This window comes from Ochlerotatus camptorhynchus, unplaced genomic scaffold (genome assembly GCF_037179485.1).
Source record: "Ochlerotatus camptorhynchus isolate MF236.1 unplaced genomic scaffold, CSIRO-AGI_Acam_v1.1 ptg000303l, whole genome shotgun sequence".
NCBI lineage: Eukaryota > Metazoa > Arthropoda > Insecta > Diptera > Culicidae > Ochlerotatus > Ochlerotatus camptorhynchus.
Window position 1 is genome coordinate 93,342 of NW_027040791.1, and position 24,457 is coordinate 117,798.

The following is a 24,457-nucleotide window of genomic DNA, read 5'->3' on the forward strand; positions in this document are numbered from 1 at the left end:
ACCTGGGTTTGATCCCAACCCCTTTTCGTCATGTTCATCCTATACCTAAAGCAATGCTTATCGCAGAATTCTTTAAAAAAAACACATACCTTAGAGAGTAGCGTACTAGATGGGTCGTTCCTAAGTGTAACATTCGTCACCCTATGAAGATTTAATTTATTTATTTTTTCCAAAATATCGACTTAAGAAGCGAACACATCAAAAATGTTATGTTCTGTAATGATGAAACCTACCACGTGCACCAAATATGTTTTTCAAGAAAGATTTAAATTTCGTAAAAAACCAGATTTTACGCACAACATGAATAAGGTAATGTTGTGCGTAAAATCTGGTTTTTTCTCCCCCTCCCACATAAAATAGAACCTAGTAGGTGCCAAGCCTGCTGAGAGAGTAATTCCCCCACACTGTGTGACTGGCACTATCATTACTCTGTGAGGAGAATTACAGATAAATTTTAGGAATGTAAAACCTGGAATTTTTTTTTAAAGAGTTAGGCTAAGTTTTTCTATGATTAGCGAACATTTAGTGAACTTTAAGGAGAATTCCAAGGTAGTTTTAGTAGAATTCTAAGAGAATTCTGACAGATTTCAATAAATCACCGAAGTGAACTTATTGAATAAAGATAGAAGATTCTGAGGTTAATTCCAAAAGAACTGTAAGGAATATTAGTAAAGAGATCTGAGGCTTCAGGAGAAATCCAGAGGACGAATTCTGCGATGAGTCTTGAGCAGGTACGTAGTGAGGTAGTGAGAAAAATAGCCTCCGCCAAAGGTCAAGGCAAAGGGGCGTTTTCAAAGAGGATTTCCTAGCATCTTTTTAACGACATTAATTTCGTTGACATTTAATCAATAGGCAGCAGTCCAAGGGCATTTTGTATTGAACTCCTAGGGAATTCTGGATATCCGTTGACGATTTCAAAGCTATATTGAAAAGCATTCCATGAGCTTCTTCTTCTTTCTTCTTATTCGCATTTCAAGCTTATTGCTTAGTGCATATTAGCTTATTGCGTGCTCTCAACTTAGTGTTCTACTAAATGCACTTCCACAGTTATTAATTGAGAGCTTTTGATGCCAATACCAATGCATGAATTTGTATATTGCGTGGCAAGCACAATGATACTCTATGCCCAGGGAAGTCAAGAAAATTTCCAACCCGTCCCGACCGGACCGGGAATCGAACCCGCCGCCTCCGGCTTGGTAATACCGTGCCTTTACTGACTAGGCTATGAGGCCCCGTGATTCCATGAGCTTATTACATGGTAATTACATTGGCGTAGCTAATGAGGGTGCCAAGGGGATCACGTCTCCTCCAAAATTATCTAGACACCCCCCCCCCCCCCCCCCGAACTTTTGGTGTTTTTTTTTATTCGCCGGTATTTTGTCAAGCTTGTCAAGTTCAATGTTACAAATCTTTTTTTTTTAAGTCCTTTATTACGACGTCCTGAAGACGTCTTATTATGCCAACGATTAAATATAAATATAATATGACTTCTCAAAATTTCTTCTTGTAGACCAGGACTAGAAGAAGGCAATTTGAGAAATCATATTATATCGATATTTAATTGAATTTGATCTAAATTACCTACATAAAGGCGCAACTGAGCATTTAAGACAACTTTATTTGGCATTTCTGTTTTAGCACTTGCATCGGATTCAGGGAACCCACATTTCATAAGAATAATTACTAGAAATGCAATGGGTAGTCATTTGAGGGGTTGATCAATTTCACCCAATATCGATATTTTCAAATTTAAGATTTAAAACAAATTTCCTAAAAATTAACAAAACATTCAAATTTATAAGAAATCATGCAGGACGGTGGAGCCCTTATAGCTACTGATTTGAATATCATTAGTTTTTCATTGTAGTTTATTGTAGATTTTTTTTTTTACGTTAAATAGTGATCAATTTATCCCCGGATTACGGTATTCATTTCTTTCTTTTCGGAATTCAGCTGCAGGATAGCCTTAGCACATAGAAAAATCTTTTGTGTGTATTTTGTATTAAAGAAATCAAGAACACTGTAAAAGCTTGTGTAAATAATTATTTGGTTCCGAATGGGTTTAACCAAAACTAACTTCATTTAAAATATATAAAAATCCCAATGCTTTTGCGAAAATAAATTCAATTATTATCTAGTTACAAACAGGAACACTATCATTCAAGTTTCGAGTTCATTCCTTTTAATTAGAATTAAAGTTAAATCTTGATTGACTCTGCATGTCAGTTAGTCCGATGCATCGAATAAAAAAAATGTTCTGGATAAATATTTTATTACTTTTTTTTCACTTGAAATATCAGAATCATGACAAATTATAACCCGAATTTTCATACTATGTTTAAAATTCAAACTCCTAGAATTTAATTCTAGGAATTCTAATGTAGTTCTAATGTCCTGGAACTAGCATAAATTTAGAATTCAAGACGGCACTTTTTTCTTTGAATATTTTTGGTCGGTATCTGTTCCACCCAAGGAGGTGGCATCCCTATCCTTACTAATAACAAGAACCCGTAGCGTGCATAGGCGAGGACCCGCTTAGATTGATATGTGATCACGTTTTTATGCTGGCTACGAAAAGAAGGCGGCGTGTCAGGCCCTTGGTTCCACCACGCAATCGTCAATCACCTTAATGTCGAACACATGTTTTGATGGGCCGGGGCTATAGGCTTTAATTCCCTTCCGAAGAAAAATGTGAGACAGACAGAGATGACAGAGATTTTTTGTCTTAGAATATCTTAACTACCTCGACTGGGGTTGTACCCACTAAGGTGAGAAGGCAGTCACGGTTACCACACAACCACCGGTGCCGTCAAAACTTGTCACTTTATATTTTCAATTTGGAAAAATTGCCATTGCCAAGGGCGCAGTAAACACACCTCTGGTCTTGAACAAAATCTAGTGAAGAATTCCAAAGACATTATCAGGATGATTCAGACAAAGAAAAAATTACACGTCCTCAAACACAGAAGTCAAATCTATGATTGAGAAATAAAAAATTCAAGATTTTATTTTATTTTAAATTGTTGAGATTACATGCTTAGAAAAGTGTTCAAAGCGAATGATTGATGAGTTCATACGATTTTGCATGGCTAATGGCTAATCAGAAGTGCGCTAATTTGGGAGACATTTGATTATTGATTCGTTTTACAATTTCTATCAAATATACATACAATATTTTTTTTTTCTTTTTTATTGTAGTCCCTTTAACTAACGCTTTTGGGTCATTAGTGACTTGTCCGGGGGTGAGATTTGAACTCGTGACTTTGGCGTGAGAGGTATGAATGCTAACCACTACGCCGGGGTCGCCCCCTCTGTATACCTAAATAATTGCCCCCATATAAATACGATGGATTCTACTTTTACGCAATTTCCATTCCATTGAAAACAAAGACGCAGTAGCAAAAACAAAACTGGCCAGTAAGTTCACAAACAGCGAGTTTGTAAGAAATGTACATACCACATATAAGCTTCAGAGGTTCTCGCCTCTGACAATATTGAATGTTGACAATAAATATACGCTTGTTTTAATCTTTTTTTCTGTAAATAAATGCTACCATTTCAAAGTCCCGTTCGCAGCAAATATCCCTTTTGAATAACACATTCATAATACATGCACAATACTTTGCGCCGCTTTTTATGCAATACGTGTGCCAAAGGCCCAGTCCCCGGCATTTTTCTTTTTTTGCTAAAACTGGAGGAATAAGCAAAATATAACAACAGGAAGAGAATGAATAACTTACCTATCACTTTGCACGGCATTTGACGAAACAGCGTTCTTCCCTATGCATAACGAGTCAGAATGCATTCGTCGATGGGACTTTTCTCTATTTTTAACTCCAAAGTCCTCATTCAGTTGTATCACAATGTCGTCGAATATGTCTCCGGTGCTGGCACGTTTACTAGGCACTTTTTCCGGCAGAAAGGCATCCAAGAATGGTTTACTAGGGATGTTGGTGTTGGTTTCTTCGTCCAGCTCAAGAACAGCATTCGAATCGCTATCACTAGTACACGAACGGTCCTTCAGTTTCAGTTTGTTTCGTTTGAATAAATAATTGAAACTTTGCCGAAATGAAGACCCCCGGCGGAATGGAGACGAGGAAGATTCATTACCGGAACTATTGGTAAAATCTTCTGTCTGACGCGAAATGCTTCTAGCCTTAGCACATGCATCTCGCCCGTCATCAATCACAATCACTTGGGAGCCAGGCTTGAGAATCGATGTTATCCGCGCACCTGTTTCGTTACCCAAACTTATTGCTTTTTCTTCCCGCCCATCACATAGCTGTCCCATATCGTTATGCCTCACCAATAATGGCAAACTACACGGGCGATCACTGCTGTATGAGCTTCCTCCACCGCTTGCGGTATTCCCATCTGCCTCGTTGGATTCGAACGACACTATCTTTTTCCGCAAATACACGTCATCTTCCGAATCGAGCCCATTTTTGGGAACCGTTTTGTTTTTCCCAATGCCCAACCGCCGTACAAATTGCGGCAAAAATTTAGTTTTTCTGTGCACTCCGTTGGACTCTTCCGACAGTGAGACCATTTTTCCTCGCCACCCGTTAGACACCCAGCTTTCGGCGACACCACTCCCACACTACCGGTCAATGCGATCGATATTGGCTCGATTTCAAAATTATATCATTTCACACTGCGCTGCTGCACTGCTTCCTCACCAAATTCTCTCTGCGTCTTTTCGTTGCTGCAATACTCCATCGCCGCTAACTAACTTGAACATTTTTTTGCCATCGATAATTTCACACATCACTTCGCTTTGGGACTTCGACTAAATGTTTCCATGTGCCGATCGATAACACTGTTTTACTCACTCGCCATTCAGCATTTTCCAACGACATAAGTCATACGTATATTAAAAGTAAGTATGGCGGTCGCCGACTTTTGCCTTAAAACGTCTGTTCCTTCATTTTATGGATTGCGCGTTTTTGTGCGTGTTTCATTAAACCCTGAGCACAGCTGTTATTATGAAACTGAACATACGAGCAGATACGCAGTTTAGTTAGCACTTCCTGAGGCCATAAAAGAGCTAGAAAATATTTTGCATTTTGCGAAATTGTGAGAAATGAGAATGAAAAATTCTGGTTTTCTAATCGTTTTGAAAACATCCACAACATAGAGTAAAAGTTCGACCTTATAGTTGGAAAATTCACCTGTCTCAAAAATCCGACCATTTGGAATGAAACTAATTCCATACACAGAGTTTTACTACTTAACAACCCAGGCAAAACGCGAATAAAAACGAATTTCAGACCCTCTCTGACTTCCATGAAAATTTGTATTGAAATTAGGCCATTTTGATTCGCACCTAATTTTTACGCACAGTAAAACAAAACAAATGTTGGTCAAAAACCGAAAAGATCTGATAAAAGCTGCAATATTAACAAAAGCGTACTTCAAATGTGTTTAAACTTACTGTTATTTCAAAACAAAAAATGCAAACTATTCAGAAAATTCGATTTTTTTTTATTGGCGATCTAACGATAGCGCTCGTGGTGAATAAGAGAAATAGAAAAATGATGATGGTCTTAAAATTTTGCACGTTGAGGTATAGGAAAGAAATCTCTAAAACCATTTATTATCCGAAAAAAAATATTTATCATTTTTTTAAAAGCTGCTACGGAGGAAGAAGCCTCAAAAGATATCCGATAGACGTATGATTTTAAAATTTTATTTTATTTTCTTAGTTTTTGTTTAGATCTTTAGATCTGAACTTTTCTAACCTTGTATGCACAACCAAATTTATAGAAAATACTTTATTCGTTAAATAAAAGCGTTTTTAAAATATTTTCCTTTACCTTGTCGTGCAAAAATATGATACCATCATCAGTTTTCTAGTTCTCCTATTTGCCACAAGCGGCACTTTACCATCGTTAGATTGCCAATTGAGATAATTTTTGTTTTGGGCAATAAAAACAATTCTTTAGATATAAGAAATCGTATGCAAAAAAAAAACAATATATTTGAACAAAAAAAATTCAGAAATTTTAGTAAAAGTTCACACTTAGAAAATTCATGTAAATTTAGGTGCTCTGAGAGTGACATATACGAGCGTCAATTTTGACATAAATTTGAGTCATGACATACGTGAAATATAGCTCAATCAAACGTACTTTTCGTCGAGCATCGAACTTCTCAGTCTTGGAGCACTAAATATTACATGACATGTTTGTTTACGTTTCATCTTTTATGTCAAAGATGGATTCCGTCACGTGTAAAATTAGTTATTTCTAAGTGTGTTGATCTTTTACATTTTTTTGTCAATTTTAGAGTTACCAATTTGAAAATTTCACAAAAGTTGTTTTATAAGCATTTAATTAAACATAAGTTTAAAAATATTTAATGTACGCTGTTTTTGTTCATTTTTTTCTTGTTCAAAATTTGGGATTTTTTAACGTGTATATTTATTTTAAAGGCCATCTATTTTCTCAATCTCCCTTAGCTCAGCCAGTATAGACGCACACACTTAGAAAAAATCATGTAAATTTAGGTGCTCTGAGAGCGACATATACGAGCGTCAATTTTGACATAAATTTGAAATATATTCTGACAGACGCGAAATATAGCTCAATCAAACGTACTTTTCGTCGAGCAACGAAATTTTCAGTCTAGGAGCACTTAATATTACATGACATGTTTGTTTACGTTTCATCTTTTATGTCAAAGACGAATTCGGTCACGTGTAAAATTAGTTATTTCTAAGTGTGCAGTTATAAAGCAAAACCATTCTGGAGGTACTCGGTTTTTAGACTTACATGGGCATAGAATATTATTCGGAAATGGCTCTAACGTTGGCCTACACAGTTAAAATTATTTTGTAATTTTACACGCATTTCCATGCACATAAAAAGAGCATGCATATGGTGAAAAATTATATTGGTTTTTAAATTTACACAACTTGAAATTTACATGAATGTAAAATTAAACGTCACTTGAATTTTACATGGATGGCTTTAGATGGGCTCATCTTGTAATTTTACAGGACATTTAAAATTACACGCATTTCACACACGTTAGAAACGGCGCTAAGTATGATGCCTGCATGCACACTTAGAAAAATTCATGTAAATTTAGGTGTTCTGAGACTGACATATACGAGCGTCAATTTTGACATAAAATTAAGTCATGATAGACACGAAATTCAGCTCAATGAAACGTACGTTTCGTCGAGTAACAAACTCTTCCGTCTCGGAGCACTTAATTTTACATGACACGTTTGTTTACGTGTCATCCTTTATGTCAAAGATGGATTCCGTCACGTGTAAAATTAGGATTTTCGAAGTGTGTGGTTAGCATGTAGTGTTGTGAAGCTCAATGTATTTTCTGTTCGAACATCAAAAAATTATAGTTTTTTGAACGAATTTACATAAAATTTAACTTGTTATCAAGTACGGGGAATTATCACCCACGCGGAATAACCCGCCTTCACGTAACAGTACATACCCTACACTTCCAGCACTTCCAGCACTTCCAGCACTGCATCAAAACGATCAGTCAGGAGAAAAAAGGAACCACGAGCGCATTTTTGAATGTTATCCTATTTTTTCATATCAATTTTTATTATTTTCTGAACGAACTAAAAGTGCTCTTGGTATAAAACCGCTTTTATCAATATTGTGTCTGTCATCCATTTTATATTTATGGACGCGCATATGCACGATAAATTGTCCCACATCACCAATAACTGTTGAAGTGCTTCAAAGGACACTAAGGCTGTGTTCTAATTCAGGGGAAACAAGTCAGAATGGCCTAACTCGACACGTAAACATTGGCTTGGATCATTGATTTCTTACGAATTATAACACATCTGCGCAAACTAACTACAACATCTTTTTCTTTTTTTTTTTTTTTGCTACCGACGGGAGGCAGCTCCCACACCACGACCCATCAACTCATGAACCGGGGACCAACGGCTTTACTTCCCTTCCGAAGAAGGGCGTGATCAGACATGTTATGCGTGATCAGACATCCCGGCGGCGCTGACTGGGATTGAACCCAGGCCTTTTGGGGTGAGAGGTAATTACGCTTACCACTACACCACCGGTGCCGCTAACTACACCATCTGATAGAGCAAAATTTAGTTTAGCAGGTGGTGTAGTTAGTTTTCCTGGGTGTGTTGTCATTCGTAAGAAATCGACGTTCAAAGTAGGTGTTTGCGTTTCGAGTTAGACCCTTTTGACATGCGTAACCAGGATTGCCGTCTGAGGGAGGCTTTTTAAAAAACCTTTTGTTTTTTTAAATACCCAGTTAACAGTGGGCGATGCTTGTGGTAATAAAATTTATTATTAGAATCAATACTTTTATAGTATTTTTTCAGAATCTTAGATAGGTTTTAGCCTAAAATGCAAAATTTCAGGATAATGCGACAATAGTTTAATATTGTGCACAGCGATAAAGAAGATAATTTGTAGAGAAACTGTAAATTTTTAGGCATAGCATGATACATTGATCTTCAAGAAATTCAATGTATTATAATAATTTGTCCTTATCCTCCACGAGGAAAACTAACACCTTCTACAATAAAATAAATAAAATTCCGTTATAAGATTTGTTTACTCGTTACCGAGTATTTTTTCACTACTTTTCATTGAAAATAATTTTTAGACATCTATAACTAAACGAGACCTTTCTAAATATCTGGACCACGTTTTGCTCAAGTTTGTGCTTCAATTTTAAAATTGATTATTTTCATCAAGATTGATTTTTTAGTTATATTTAGCAGTCACCCTAGGATTTTCCCGGAGCTGAACCAGCCTCTGACTGAAAATCTCCATAATTAATATATTCTAATTTCAAATAACAGACTAAAGTGGTAATTTTTATACGATAGATGAGGAGATGAAAGTAAAGAATTGATAGTTCCGTTTAGAGTACGGCAGTGTGAAAATTGCATATAGAGAGTAGACAGCGAGCTAGACAACTTTTAAAGGTAGGTACAAATCGGTTTTATCATCTCTCTTTACCAAACTCCCCCTTTGGAGTACAAGACTCTGAAGACACTGAAGATGTCTGCACATTGTAGACGAAATACGCGTATCTGTCAAGGATAAGCAAATAAAGTAGTGGAATTAAATGGAAAATACTAATCCTTCTCTCTCTCACAAACAGAATGTCGTGCACGACAACTAAGCAAGTGTAGTAAAAAACATCAACTATTTCAACCCTTGCCCCTCACCATTCCTCTCCAAAAGGGGAGTTTGGTAAAGAGAGATAATAAAACTGATTTGTACCTTCCTAAATGTTGTCCTAGCTCGCTTTCTACTCTCTATATGCAATTTTCACACTGCCGTACACTAAACGGAACTATCAATTCTATACTTTCATCTCCTCATCTATCGTATAAAAATTACCACTGTAGTCTGTTATTTGAAATTAGCATCTTCAACTATGACTTCACGCAGAAGTAGTACTAAACATATAGTCAAAGTCCATAATAAAGATAACCAACCAGCCCTAGTTTTCTTGTGTTTTTTGTCTTGATCTAGAGCGTTAAAAATGTTTAATAATATAAAATCAAATTATTATTCAATTTAACCCAGAAAAAGGTGCTGTTATTATTCTCAACTTTACATGTTAATAAACACCACAATTATGACTAACACGCTAGACTGACTGATCAATAATTGTTTTTCGTTGATCCATAATTGTGGGGTCAGGACCATCAAAATGTGGATTCAGGACCATCAAATAACTTAAAGAGGATGTTGGTTACGATTAAAAAAAACATTACGACCGGCAGAGATGGATCGCTCATTAAAGCATCGTTCATTACTTTTTAATATTGAAAGCTAACGTTTAAAACCAATTCAATTTTAAGATAAGCCACCTTAAGCTAGATAGATTAATGCTAATATGCTTCTGATAAAAAAAAAATCAAAAAAATACTAGAGTGCACACTCGGCTGCACCTTCTGTAAAAACACAGAGTGTGGCTCTACTGTGCGAAAATTTTGAAGTTTGATCGGGTGAACAACAGCATTAATGTATTAAGATGCATTTACTGAAAATGCATTTGGACTTAACGCTAGCTTTCTATTCTGTGCAGTGACATCCTGGGAAACAATTTCAGCTAATTTCACCACAAATCACGTTTTTCAATTATAAGGAAGGAAGGGTGATATCATGGGAAACAGATAAAAAGGTTGCCGGAAAATTTAATCTGTGCAAAAAGAACCATCAATCAGAAATTTTCAGTGGAAGTCGATGGAAACTTTTTGGAGAGGAAAAATGAAGAGAAAACTAACTTTTTTGGAGATGTTGAAAAGAACTTTCAAATGAGTTGGAAAAAACTTCAGAGGAAAGTTGTAAGAAATTTCCGGAGGAAGCTGACAGTATATGTTAGAACTCAGGAGATAAGTCTGAAGAAATTTCCAATGGAAGACGGAAAGAGCCTTCGGGACACATCCGAGAGAACTTTCAGATAAAGTTTAGATAAACTTCCAGAGAGTTACGACAGACAATTCCAGGCATGTTAGCAAAACTTCCAGAGAAAGTCGGATAGAGCTTCCAGGAAAAATCTTAAAAATATTCCGGTGTCAGTCAAATGAAACTTTCGGAGCAATCTCCCATTAACTCCCATTCGATATCGGTAGAAACATCGATGGAAGCAAGAAGCACTTCTGGGGAATACCGGAATATACTTCCGTTAGAAGTTATAAAAAAAATCTTGGGGAAGTCAGAAGAACCATCCAGAAGAAGTCGTAAGATCGTAAAACAAACTGGAATTAGCTTCTGTGAAAAGATAAAAGAAAGTTTAGCGGTAAATTCCGGGTATAGTAAAAAAAAATCCGGTGGTCGGTGAAATTGAACACTTTAATAAAAAAAAACTTCCAGGAAAAGCTGAAAGAAACTTCCGAATAGGGGTTAGTATGTGATTCAAATAAGGTGTAAGCAGAATCAACCAAAAATAGAAATTAGGAAAGTCGGTGTATTTTTTTTATTCTGGACGAATTGGAACTAATATATCTTGAAACTAGTACTGACTTGAAACTCCCGAAAGAAAAAAAAAACTCCCCAAGGAAGTCAGAAGAAACCGGGTACAGTTGTTAATAAAAATCTGGAAAGTCGGATGACCTTTCCTGGAATAGTTGCATGAAACTTCACCAACAAGTTCTTGATCAAACAAATTTGCTATCGATATGTTTCGTGAAAAATGATTGAGCGAAACGTGATCCATAGCAAAACTCACTCAAATTGACTCATATTTTGTACAAACGAAAAGACAATTTTATATTTGCCTCAAGGCAAAAAAGAGGAAAGGGGTGGAACCCCAACCACCGCCACCCCCTTCAAGAGTGAACTTATGGTGTCTTTGTTAGAATAACATGAAAACCAAAAAATCGCTATTTTCGAAACCTTCACCATTCGAAAGAGGGGACGTTTCCAGTAATTGTTAAACTAATAGGTACTTAAATTTTTCATCGTGGGGTCTTGAATGTTGTTTCCATACAAATAGACTTAGAAAAAAGTGACTCATAGAAATAAACGCTCAAATTGACCCATATTTTGTACACAAAAGTATACCATTTAATGTTTTATAGTCATTCTAACAAACACACCATGGAACTTAAATGGAAATTATAAAGTTATAGCACAGGTTAACAAATTGCATGATTTAAAGATGCGTCGGATCTAGAAAAAAATCATTTCTATCAATATTGTAAAGTAATAACTTCAGTTTATTTCACATAATTCAAGGATTTAGAGGCTTCGTTTTGTTGTCGTGTTAAGTATAAGCACTGGTTAACAATCCGCCTGATATGAAGAAGCGTCAGATTTAGAAAAAAATCACGTATCACTGATAAAACATCACCTCAAAATCATGACGTTCATCGGCATTACAAGATTAATTGAAGGCGCATGGTTTGATCTTTGGAGCAGCTTTGAAACTTATGTCTGGTCCTCTTTATAAATTCAATTCTATAACTTTATAAATAACTGAAACAAAAAAGGATCACATACTCATAAAATTTAGTACAAATTAAAAGCAATCCAAGCTCAGTTCATGCCAATATCGACAAAATAAAGGTTCAGATTAATGTGATTTACTATCGTATTATATTTACAGTATTTTTACTGATAACAAAAGGACTGCATACATCCGAAATTTATTTGAATTCTAGAAACGTGCTTTATCATGAGTAAGTAAACAACCATAATTTTCGCTGTCGTTTCTTATCCATTGTGGTTGTGCCAAAAAAATACAACCCACATGCAATTGTCAAAGTGAATTACACCAATTCATACACTTATTGTTTCAAAGAAATCCACCAAAAAACATATCAAATATAAAATGCAAATTAACACATTTGTCTCAGCTGTTCAACACCTACGTATCAACAAATAATACGACCAATACACACCACCTATCAGATTTGGACTGCAAATAAGTTTCACTAACTTCTACTTTCCTTGAAACATAACACATGTGCCTATAAATCTGATATCACAAACAAAGTTGTTAATTACTGAACTGACTCACTTGTGTAAACCGCTAATGTAAACTTTAAAAGAACAGTTAAGTACCGCAAGAAAACTCTCTCTCCAAAATTCGCATAAATTCGCAACGTTGAATCAAACCATCACACTAACACCACCAAGGGCAACCACTATCGTACGATAGAAACCTTCCCATGCAGTCTCCAGTACCGTCACGGCAAATTTTACTACACGCCAGTCACACAGTTTCCCACCGAGAATTAATTACGAAGTTGATGACTAAAAATAAAATCCAAATTTTCATTTTCCTCGCTTATGCTAACAACAACAACACTAAGGCGAAAATAGAACACACTTTCGTCGATCACCTTTACGGATTTATTTTGCAAAATTCCACCAAACCACACGATATATCGATGGTTTCCCGCATCATCATCATACCAAGATGATGATAGCACTGCGCCAGACTACCTTCGGTGAGACGAGAGCGAACTGAGACGACAGGTCTTGATTACACGACGACGGTGGGTCGTACTCCAAGTTAGAGAAAAACTGCTACGAGAGAGCAGAAATTATAGGTGAAGAAAAATATTAAAGCAATACATTCATTCACACCGATAGGCCTATACACTGGGAATCGCACTTTTTTTTTGCTAGTAAGATTAGGAAAGAAAATCGACTACTTCAGAAGGTTTCGGGTGAATTTGGATCTGTACTAATAGATTGGGACGCGATACGACACTGCTGCGAGTAGACATTCGCAAACTTCAATTGAAATTTCCACCCCTTTCTGGCCAGCGTAATCTCTTTCGCACACTTTCATGGGCTAAACAACACAAAAGTTCTGTTCTATAGTGCACATACATAAACGAAATAGTACCTACGGCAGCATCGCGACTGATGATAACCATTATAACAGAAATCAGCCACTACTTCCAGGCAAACCATATAAATGGGAATGAGTGTGTCAGATAAGATACGCTTTTTTATAATTATAATCAACGCTCTTTGCACTGAGAGATGAATTACTGCCTCTTTTGATTCGCGATGTGCGCATACTTCCACGATGGGGTCTAGTGCTGATACACGGTTAAACCCCATCCATCACATTATGAAGTTGCACGTGTATTGGTACGCGCAGGCCTTCTACTGTATCCGCTCCTTTTGCAAACAGCTGACTTGGAAGTTGGAAGAGACCGTTTGGTAGTAGATGTGTACTAAGGGCAGCGACTGCTCAATCCAAATAATCTATCATACCATCAACAATCGTTGCGAGATGCAAAATTTTACCCATAAGGCAGCAGCCGACTTTCTCTTTCGTTAATAATTTGGGTAGGTATAGAACCGTTTCTTGTCATGTTTGTCGTCTTAGAAGATAGATGATAGCTTCTTTCGTCGATCTGTGAGCTGAAAATAGCTGGGAATGTCTTACGTGGCCGTGAGGATGCAAAGAGTCGACGAAGAGAATCTGTCAATGTTACTTAGGACCAAATGCAATGTTCAGCTTGAAATTACAAAATTTGCAAGATCATATCATCACTCAAAACCCATGTTACCAGACCGTCACTCAGCAGCGTAACGAGGCAATCTTTTGAAATGACGCCTCTTTCCAAACTGAAACAATAAATCATGTGACAGCTTTTGACGGCGGCAGTGGTTGAGTGGTAAGTATGATAAGTATGTCTGTCTGGCGTTTACAAAGAACAAACAGTGCCAGGTTTGAAAATAAAATGGGCAATGCTAAATTTAAGCTAATTCCAGGACATATCTCCGGTGTGGATAGCCCTAAAAAAAATTAAATTATAAATTTATCAAAAGGATCAGATTACTTCAAATTCCATAGTCTCAAACATTCGATTTTTGAAACTTAGCATTCTCTAATATTTTTCAAAATCCAGGACTCGAAAAATGTTGATAATTGTAAATGTTTTTGTTTGTCTCAGAATCCCGCAAATGTTCCCTTCTAATTTTAATTTATTACATTTGTTTTCTATGGTCAGCGTATCGAAAAAAAATCAAGCTTAAGATCTAACAAATTCCAGTCACAGAATGCTTAAAATAAAATAATGATTTCCAAAATCTTGAAAATTCGTTCAATCCCTAGTCCCTTGCAACAAAAATGTTCAAAAATATGGAGCCTCCCTTAGTTCAGTCGGTAAAGGTGCAGCTATAAAGCAGTCTTGGTTAACAACATTTATTTACTTTTCCGTAAGTACCGTAAGATTTGATAAAGATAAATCAATCGTTGAGATATTGTCGAAAGTCTAACACTACTTCTTGACGCCAAACTCGGCCTACAGATTCTAAATTCGGTCTAACGCATTGAAACGCCAATGAATTCACTTTGGCATATCGGATGAAGATGAAAATTCATTCGGTCGGAGTGCTTCTTTTGTTTTTGGGAATAATGGGTGCAAACATTCATATCACGCATTCTCATTGGCTTCGTTCGGTAGCTTATTAACTAACGTATCGTATCAAACGCATAATAGACTTGTTAACTCTGAAATCATGGATTTATTTGAAGTGTTCTGCTCGATAGGCCAAAAATGGGCGATTAGGCCGAAGTAGTTCTCTACCCTATATGATTGCCACACAATTATACTAATGCAAAAATGGTACAGGCTTAGAAAGCTCTCAACTGTGGAAGTGCTCAAAGAACAAAGAACGGCGTAGAGTCCCAGTAGGGACGTCATAAAGCCAAATAAAAAGAAGAAGAAGAAGAAGAAGAAGAAGAAGAAGAAGAAGAAGAAGAAGAAGAATAAGAATTTCATAGATAGGAAAAACTTTTACCTATATCTGAATTACCTTATCAATTTCGTTGTAAAAGGTTCACAAATTTATTTTCAGGGTGCTCCCCTTTGTATGTTCTCTAAAAATGATATGATATCCTTAAAGTTCCTTTGGAACTGTTTCCATGGTTAGATTTGCTTAGAATTATTACCGCGATTCTCTTGGAAATAATGTCAGGAGTTCTTTTGAGCTCTTCAGAGTTTTCTTGAAATTGTGGTCAGAAATTCCTTGGAATTATTGTTTAAAATGTCTTCAGTGTTTCTTTTAAATCTTGCTCAGAAACTCTTTTGGAACACTTCTGGGCTTCTCCTTCCAATCCCAATATTTTATTCCCTTGGAAAAAGTAACATGTTCTACATTTAAGTTATAGAAGAAAATGCTACTACTTTCCCATGAATAAGAATGATTTATTCACTATGAGTGTTTGATGATGCTACATAAGAGTGCTTCATTAAAAAAATGTGTCTGTAATGATTGCAATCACCCAACAATTTTTTTTCCTTTGCTTTGTTTTTCCGTCGATCTTGTTTTCCGTGCTGAGCACCAATGCTACCGACGTGCCAGGAAGGCAGCTCCCACACCTGGACCCTACCTATCGACCCATCAACTCATGAACCGGGGACCAACGGCTTTACTTCCCATCCGAAGAAAGGCGTGATCAGAGATGTTAAGCCTCAGAACATCCTGGCAGCGCCGACTGGGATTGAACCCAGGCCTGCCGCGGGGTGAGAGGTAATCACGCTTACCACTACACCACCGGCGCCGTTTACCCAACAATATGAGCCTGTTCAATATTTATGGTTAATATTTATGAATGTTAAGGAAGGTTCACAGGATCCCTCCACTTCTCGTTTTCACTGGTACTAATCTCGCCATCTAGAAATCATACAGATCTGAACATTAAACGTGATGCTTGCTTTTTTGCAGCAAACATTTTGAACTTATGAACATTTGTAGATCACAAGATGTGAAAATGCGAAGTGGTAAAGCAAATTGTATGAAAAAAGGATTCCATCAATCGTGTCATTAAGAAGGTTGCGCAAAGATTTAAAGTTTGTATACTATTATGTTTTTTACTATGGAAGATTTTTAATTTCCCCAAAAATTAGGCTTGTTAGTCATTATCATAGCATCCACACATGTTCAATATCGACAGCATTTGAACAAATAACCCCAAAAATAGAGCAAAATTTTTAGTGCAATTTAAACATTTTTAATTACAATTAATCGCTAAAATCTCTTACAAACTGTAAACCTTTTACGTGACCCTTAACCTTTGCGTACCAAACGTCTAAACTTGAATAGATTTCAAAATGCAATTAGCTCTAAAAATCATTCAGCAATCCTTTTCTGTCGAAAACTGGTCACTTTTCCGGAGCCCCAGAATATGTTCGTAATGGCTAATGTGATCGTAGAGTCTCTATAAGGCCATGCAGCTTTTGTCAAGTTTCTGCAGAATCATGAAGTTTGGATTGTCGCACGACGGGTTTTGCATCTTGTCGAGAATTATACACCTCCTCGAGGTCACCGGAACATTCCCAGGAGGTTAGCTTAGGTTATCTTTATTAGCGAGACTTTCAGCCAGAGGCTGGTTCATCTCTTTTTTTCCAGGAGGGCCAATGTGACCATAAAGTCTCAATAAGACCTTTATGGGCCGAGTTTTGAAAATCATGAAGTTTGATATGTCGCATGGATGCACGCAAAACAAATTTATGTTACATCGAATGTAAGGTTGGATTTATTACAAATGATTTGACAGGGTTAGTCCTTCATGATTAGTTCAAGCATAGACTAAAGATGATCAATCCAAGTAATTAAGAAGCCCACTAATTGCACTTATAGCAAAATAGTGCTAATATACGACTAATATAACATTTTGATTCCCTGTATTGCAAAAAGAGCGATTAGCAGACAATTAACGGACTTATTGCCATGCTCAAAATATTTTGAGTGGAAGTGCGGATATCGAAAACATGCTATTAAATTGAATTTCATTCAACAAGTTCATATCAGGTGTATAAACCTGTCTCCAGATACAGAGCTCGCAGACCGTTATCAAATCTATTTATCAATGTATGGATTTCATGGCCGTTTGAACACCTGGTCTAAATAGCTCGTTGATTGTTTTATATTGCACAGACACCCACGGATGATAAGAACTGTGTCGTCACACAAGTGTTAAATGAAGTTGATTTGCCTCTTATGAGATGACGTAAATGTAACGGTTAGAAACTATGCCTTTTTTCGAAAAGTTTAAATCAACTGACAAAATTAGTTTGATACTTACCCTTCGATATCCAACCGGACACACTCAGCAGCAACAATACCTCCGCGTCCGGGAAAACCCCGGGCAATACCTTTACGAGGAGATCTGCAATCAAGAACATAAATAGTATCTTTGAAACTATCTATATATTCCAACATGACTAGAATAGTTGATGACTAATGAAAGCAAAACAAAAAGGTAAATTTTACCATATGATGAACTATTAATATTACTTGTAGAGTAATTTGACTGTGGTGGGATATGTTGTTGTGGTTTGGCTCTACTTTTTTTTAAGTATAGTCACTTTAACATTCTTGTGTCATTCATGACTTGTCCGGGGGTGAGCTTTAATTCGTCACATTGGCATGAGAGGTATGAATTTTAACAACTACACCGGAGCCGTCCCACTTAGCATTTTGTAGCTGCAAGACAAAGCTGATAAAAAGAGTCTATTACTCATTCATTGGTTCTGCACAATTAATAACTTTTTTTTTATTAGAGGATAATACCCGAAACCTAACTTTTTGTCAGTGAGAACCTCAACCTGAGCTAGGTTTTAAAAGCAACCGATCAAACTCACGTTTGTCAGGAAACAAAAAAATTACATTGAGGATTGAGTTGTACTGGCTCGTTTCTCTGTTCTCTCAATAGTGATAGCGAGCGAGCACGTGATTGGTTGATTATGGCTGAAAACTTTGATTGATTTTCAATAGTTCACCATTGATAAATAACTATCAATAACTGCCAAATTAAAATTGAATTTCATCCATAAAGGACCATGTTAGAAGCGTTCAAAATCGGACACTATTTCGTCACACAATTTTTTTTTCTATTTGAGCAATTCCGGTAAAAGTTACGTGATAAATAGGGTTTACGAAAACCTTTTTCACTTGAATCGAACGTGAAGATGTTTCGGATTGTATTCGTTGCCGTAAGAAGACAAAAATGTTTGTGTCTAAACAGTTACTGGTCGGTTAATGATATCGTCGGGAAAGTTTTTACATATTTCTCGTTTGATGCCCTTTGCTCATATTCTACTTCTATATACAATTTTCACACTACCGTACTCTAACGGAACTATCAATTGTATCATCATCTAATCAATCATATAAATGTTCACCTTAAATCTTATTTTTAGGATTTTTCCTTAGATTCTTGAGAAAATTCACAATGGAAAAAAGGTTAAACTCTAAACAAAAAACGGTAGAATTTTACGGTTTTTTAAATATAACTTTTTGCCATGATGACGTAGTAAAAATGCTTTTACACGTAAATTTTCGTTATAATTGGAGAAAAAACTGATTTCGATCTCTTTTTCAACATTTTAAGAAAAATCAAACCATAATTTATTTTTCGGGGCGAGCGGTAAGCTTCCCGTAAACAAGCGAATTAGGGTGGCCACTAGAAACCAGGTTATTTTAGAACTTTTGATGATGCACATTTTTGCTGAATCAATCAAGATGTTATACACACTTAGAAAAATTCACGTAAATTTAAGTGCTCTGAGAGTGACGTATACGAGCGCCAATTTTGACATAAATTTGAGTCATAACAGACGCGAAATATAGCTCAATCAAACGTACTTTTCGTCGAGCAACGAACTTTTCAGTCTCGGAGCTTTTAGTACTACATGCCATGTTTGTTTACGTCTCATTTTTTATGTCAAAGACGGATTCCATCACGTGTTAAATTAGTTATTTCTAAGTGTGTTGACCATTTTGGATTATGCAATTTTTTCACCAATTATGCAACAATTTTTTTACAAAATCGGTAGAACTGTTTCAATTACATCGTCGGTACTTGAGCGTGTCGGTGATCATCTCTTTTTGCCAGTGGTAGCGGGGGGGAATATCCCTCACCATCCCTCTCCAACGGGGGAGTTTGGAAAAGATAGATGATAAAACCGATTTGTACCGTCCTAAAGTTGTCCTTGATAGTTTTCTACTCTCTATATGCAATTTTCACACTGCCGTACTCTAAACGGTACTATCAATTCTATACTTTCATCTCCTCATCTATCGTATAAAAATTACCACTTTACTCTCACAGATAAAAATTCTGAATTTTAATTGTGATGTAAACATTCATTCACGTAGACTTGTATTTCATTTCACGCAACCGAGCAACTTGCAAACAATGTTGTTTACAAAGATGGGCTTTTGTATACAATATTTGCTACATTGCATGAAATGTGTCAGAACTTTACATGATATATAATGTAACCGTATATGATATGAGACGAGGCTCGGTAGCTCAGTGGTTACCGTTTCTGCTTACTGAGCAGAAGGTCGGGAGTTCAATCCCAGGCCCGTCCCCTTCCTTGCAATTTTTCACTTTGCCTTATTTGTATACCCACTAGATTTTAATGAAAACAAATTCTTCTTTAACACCGATCGCATCGCTTACCACAGTGTGGGTCCTGATCTAAAAATAGAAATTGGATGAGTGCGCGCGCGCGTGTGTGTGTGTGTGTTTTTGTGTATTATAATCGCTCTACCAAAAAACGATCCCTGCGTGTGCGTGTGCAACCTTTCCCCACATCCAACATCCCAGTGATTTCTCGTGGAAGCGCAGAGGATTTCTCGGTTTCCTTCACAGCGAGTACCACTTCAACACATTCCTTCCCATTCCCTAGTTGACCTGCATTCGGACACGGCCGGCGCTGGTATTGCTAAATATTAGATCTCCAGTTCTTACACATTGAGGATGAATGTTAGTCCCAAACATCATCTGTTGGTTCTCTGTGTAATTGCAGCTGATCTGGTAATAACAGAGCAACATCCGTGGGCGGTCAATCTGAGATTGATTGATAATATAACCGTATATGATATGTGACGCTCCATTTATGTGCATCATATTGAACAGAAATTTACACTACTTTTTCGAACTGTGTGTTATTTGAAATTAGCATCTTCAACTAAATTATGCAAAGTTTCATGAAAATCAGAAAGGTCATATTACCGTCTTTATCAAAATTGTAGTTTCAATGAGCCCATATTTTTATACTTCTGGATTATCTTATCAAGTTTCTTCGGAAAATGATGAAAAAAGAAGGCCTCCATTGCTGAGCGTGGAAAGGTGTAAAAAGCAAACTGAACTGCCTTTTTTTCTCTGCTTGCTGCTTTGTGCTATAAGGACGGACATGCCATGAGCGGCAATATTTAACAACATTGTTTTGAGCTTAATTCTTCATGAACATTGAAAAGGGCGGACCTGTTTTTGTAAACAATGACTTTATCCGTCGTGGTCTCACAAATAAAAGTGCGCACATTCTCATACCATCAAGTAGAGGAATGTTTCCTCTAGACAGTTCGAAAAATAGTGTAAATTTCTGTTCAATATGATGCACATAAATGGAGCGTCACATATCATATAAGTTTACATTATAAATCGTGTAAAGTTAAGATACATTTCATGAAATGTCCAAATATTGTATACAAAAGCCAATTGTTGTAAACAACATTGTTTGCAAGTTGCTCTGTTGCGTGAAATTAAATATAAGTTTACGTGAATGAATGTTTACATCACTAGTAAAATTCAGAATTTTTATCTGTGTACCAGATAATAGTATGGTTAGTTTGCAAGAGTGCCAATTTTTTTGTATACTATTTAAAAACGCTTGAAGTAAAGTAAAATAAACAAAATAATGGAAATTTTACTCATTTGGGCTCAAAAAAGAGATTTTTCAAATCTGGTCTCAACCAGATAAAAAAAAATGCTTAATCTACCTTCTTTTTCAGATCTCAAAAAACATGTGACTTGTTGGGTGCTAAAACAATCGGGTAGCTGTAGACGCGCGTTTCAGTTTACATGTTTTTTTTTATGGCCTACCACTAATTCCCACACCAAAAAGCTCTTTTGAGCCCCCTGGTAGAAGACTAATCTAAAACTAAAAGTAAGGTATACATGAAAAATAATAATACAATCAAATAAACATATACTTTATTGGTGTGTGCACGAAAGTGATGAACACTAAACAAAAACTAGCTAAGAAAGAGATGCCCAGTTGACTTATTTTCCTTTGAAGGGATCCCAGGAAACCGAAAAGAAAAAAAAAACATATTTTTTATATGATTACATTTACTATTGCCAATTACACTCTATAAATGTTATTCAACGCGTTATTTGAAATATTAAATAACGCGTTGAATAAGACTACTGAAAGCTCTAGTTCTCACTAAATTATTTGCATATCTCGTGTTGTGGCCATGAGAATTAATAGGTAAACCAAATTATGATGCATGTTTGGATGTTTTATTACATCGTAAATAAATAAACATGATTGTAGTTCACACAACCCCCGTATTGGTAAAGCATTGTGCATGACGTTAGTGTACACAGAAAAAAATTCTGAATTTTAACTATCGCCTAAAATCTCCCTTCGTTTAATTTTGAGCTAAACTTAGCATAAACAGCGAAGAAGAAGGAGCTTAACAAGTTCTACTATGACTGTAAAAGTGCTACATCCCTTTCTGAAACCGTATTGAAGTTTGTACAGAATATCATACTGATTAATAAAATTAATGAATCTATTAACCAACATTTTTTTAAAAATTTGCTAAATACAGAAAGAGTAGAGATAGGTTATAGGGATCAAACGCGTCGCCGGATTTGAATATAGGAGTTACCTTTGTACCTTGTTCTAGTATTTGATTGAAATGGTGAACAAGAATGTCTGAAAACTTAGTTGCATTACTTTTTATGACACTAGCAGGGAAATTACCAGGTCCACTACTTTTTACCCTTCTTACAAAGAAGGGTATAGATATCACTTGAAAAACCGACTATCGATCCGAGGCCCGGAGGGCCGAGTGTCATATACCATTCGACTCAGCTCGACGAGATCGGAACATGTCTGTGTGTGTGTGTGTGTGTGTGTGTGTGTGTGTGTGTGTGTGTGTGTGTGTGTGTGTGTGTGTGTGTGTGTGTGTGTGTGTGTGTGTGTGTGTACGTGTGTATGTGTGTATGTGTGTGTGTATGTAACGAAATGAATGCGCTCACGTTTCTCAGCAACCGCTCAACCGATTTGGACAAACTCGGCGCCAAATGATAGGTCTTGGGGTCCCATTGAACGCTATTGAACGGTTTTGGAATCGGTGAACCGGTTCCGGAGATATGGCCGGAATAAGATCCGGTGAATATGGGCCTTCACGCTGGATTTAACGGAAAACGTATCAAAACCATCTAGGATCTCACATCAAATTACTACAGAATTCAAAAATAAGATCAATGCAAGTCGTGTTAAGTGTTCCAGACCACATTGGACACACTTTGACATGTTCCGGGTACCCCGGGGAAGTTGCTTGAATATGAATTGAATTAAAACCCATTAAATCACATTAAAATACGATGATAAGGTGATTGGTAGCCTCACCAAATAGACTACACCCGGATATATTCCGGGTACCCCCAGGCAGTGGCGTAGCGTCACTGGATGACACGGGGGTGGGGGGCTTGGTCACTGATAATGACAATAAAATAAATAAACTTGAATAAGTAAGAAGGGTCTGATCACACCATAGGTGGATAAATTCGGGTTTTTACATTGAGCTCGTTTATAATTCCCGTCACTTCATTCACATTTGCGGGTCTCAGAAAGACACACCGTTCCAATCGATTATTATCGAGCAACGTTGTTCAAAGGATTTAAGTTATTTTTCGGTATTTTATCAACAAGATTGGTTCCAATTTGGGAAAAAAAATATTGAAAACTTCACAAACTTCTGAATTTTTAGATGTTTTTGATCCATTTACATTGGTTTTGAACGAACCATAATTTTGTTTATGTTTTTTCCACAATTTGGCATGACAAGAACTTTCTAAGAAGTTTTTAGCTGGTGCCGGCAGGTGCTTCCAAAAATTTAATATTTTGTAATCGTAAAATTGAACATATTTGTGGTTCTTTGGCGAACTTTTCAGCTCAATTGATCATAATTTAACAAAGTTACATCATGTTGACCATTTTGTATGAAAATCGGCATGCGCTGCTATTTTATTGAACACAGCTAATGTTTTGTATAAAACAGAAATATTTCATTAACGTTTAACCAACAACTAAGACATCAAGTGGGATTTTAATACGTTCATAATTTGTGATGAGTCATGATAGAATGGAAAATTATTAGTAAATTAACTTTGTCATAATGCAACGTGGGGCTAATCAAAATGCCGCAGCATGTCCCCACATGTTATTCGATGGACTCAATAAACTGAATTAAACACGTGCAACTATCCTAAGCATGCATTAATATTCTCGTTAGCACATGCACAGGAAAACTAGGTCATCCGCCTACACATTTTCTTTCAGAGCATGGAATATATGGAAAATCGATGTTCATTAGTATAATCCTCGAATAATTACATAATGAAATGTATTGAATGTACTTTGCTGCAACTTCAACAATGGTTCACTACCGGCTGAATGTCTAGCATCGCATACACATTAGATAATTGCCAACAAACCCCTTAAGATCGGCTAGACTGCGGTTCTTCCGCAGCATCACTGCCTCACACGTTCTCGAACTTCGACGTTAGTTAAAAGATAAATAAATTTTCCAAAATTGGAAGACAAATCACTAGCACTTTTTAATTTGTTCGGACCGCTTGTTCTTTGATTTGTGCAAGAAATTGAACTGAATTTGGTATCGACCTAGAACTTGCTCCATTGCTGCACACTCCATCGAATATTGGGGCAGAGCCATGTTTATATTTCGACACACCAATCTACACTGGCTCGTTAGGAGCAAAAGGATAATACCGAACAAGAAAGCACACATAATAATATAATAAATAAAATAAAATATAAATAACTAAAACACCGCTATTGCTATTCTGAGGAAAGTTTCATGTAGGCTGTATTAAAAAAACACCTCGGTCTTCTCTATTGAAAGACCATTTGACTGTGCTCACGAACGAGCTTGCATGGAGCAGCTACCCCGTCTCA

At 36.5% G+C, this 24,457-nt stretch overlaps 1 protein-coding gene across 3 annotated transcripts in view; it reads right to left on the reverse strand.

Moving 5' to 3' along the window:
- LOC135707066 (protein Aster-B-like) overlaps nt 1–24,212 on the reverse strand; it is a 61,984-nt gene extending 37,772 nt beyond the window's left edge. For 2 of the 3 annotated variants that reach the window (XM_065228801.1, XM_065228802.1), the window contains exon 1: nt 3,741–5,030. In XM_065228801.1, the coding sequence (XP_065084873.1) occupies nt 3,741–4,549 (809 nt within the window). In that variant the 5' untranslated portion in view covers nt 4,550–5,030. Of the gene's footprint in view, nt 1–3,740; nt 5,031–17,535; nt 17,620–23,976 lie in introns of those variants that run through there. The other variant, XM_065228804.1, reaches the window with a different exon arrangement.
- Between the last annotated feature and the right edge of the window lie 245 nt (nt 24,213–24,457).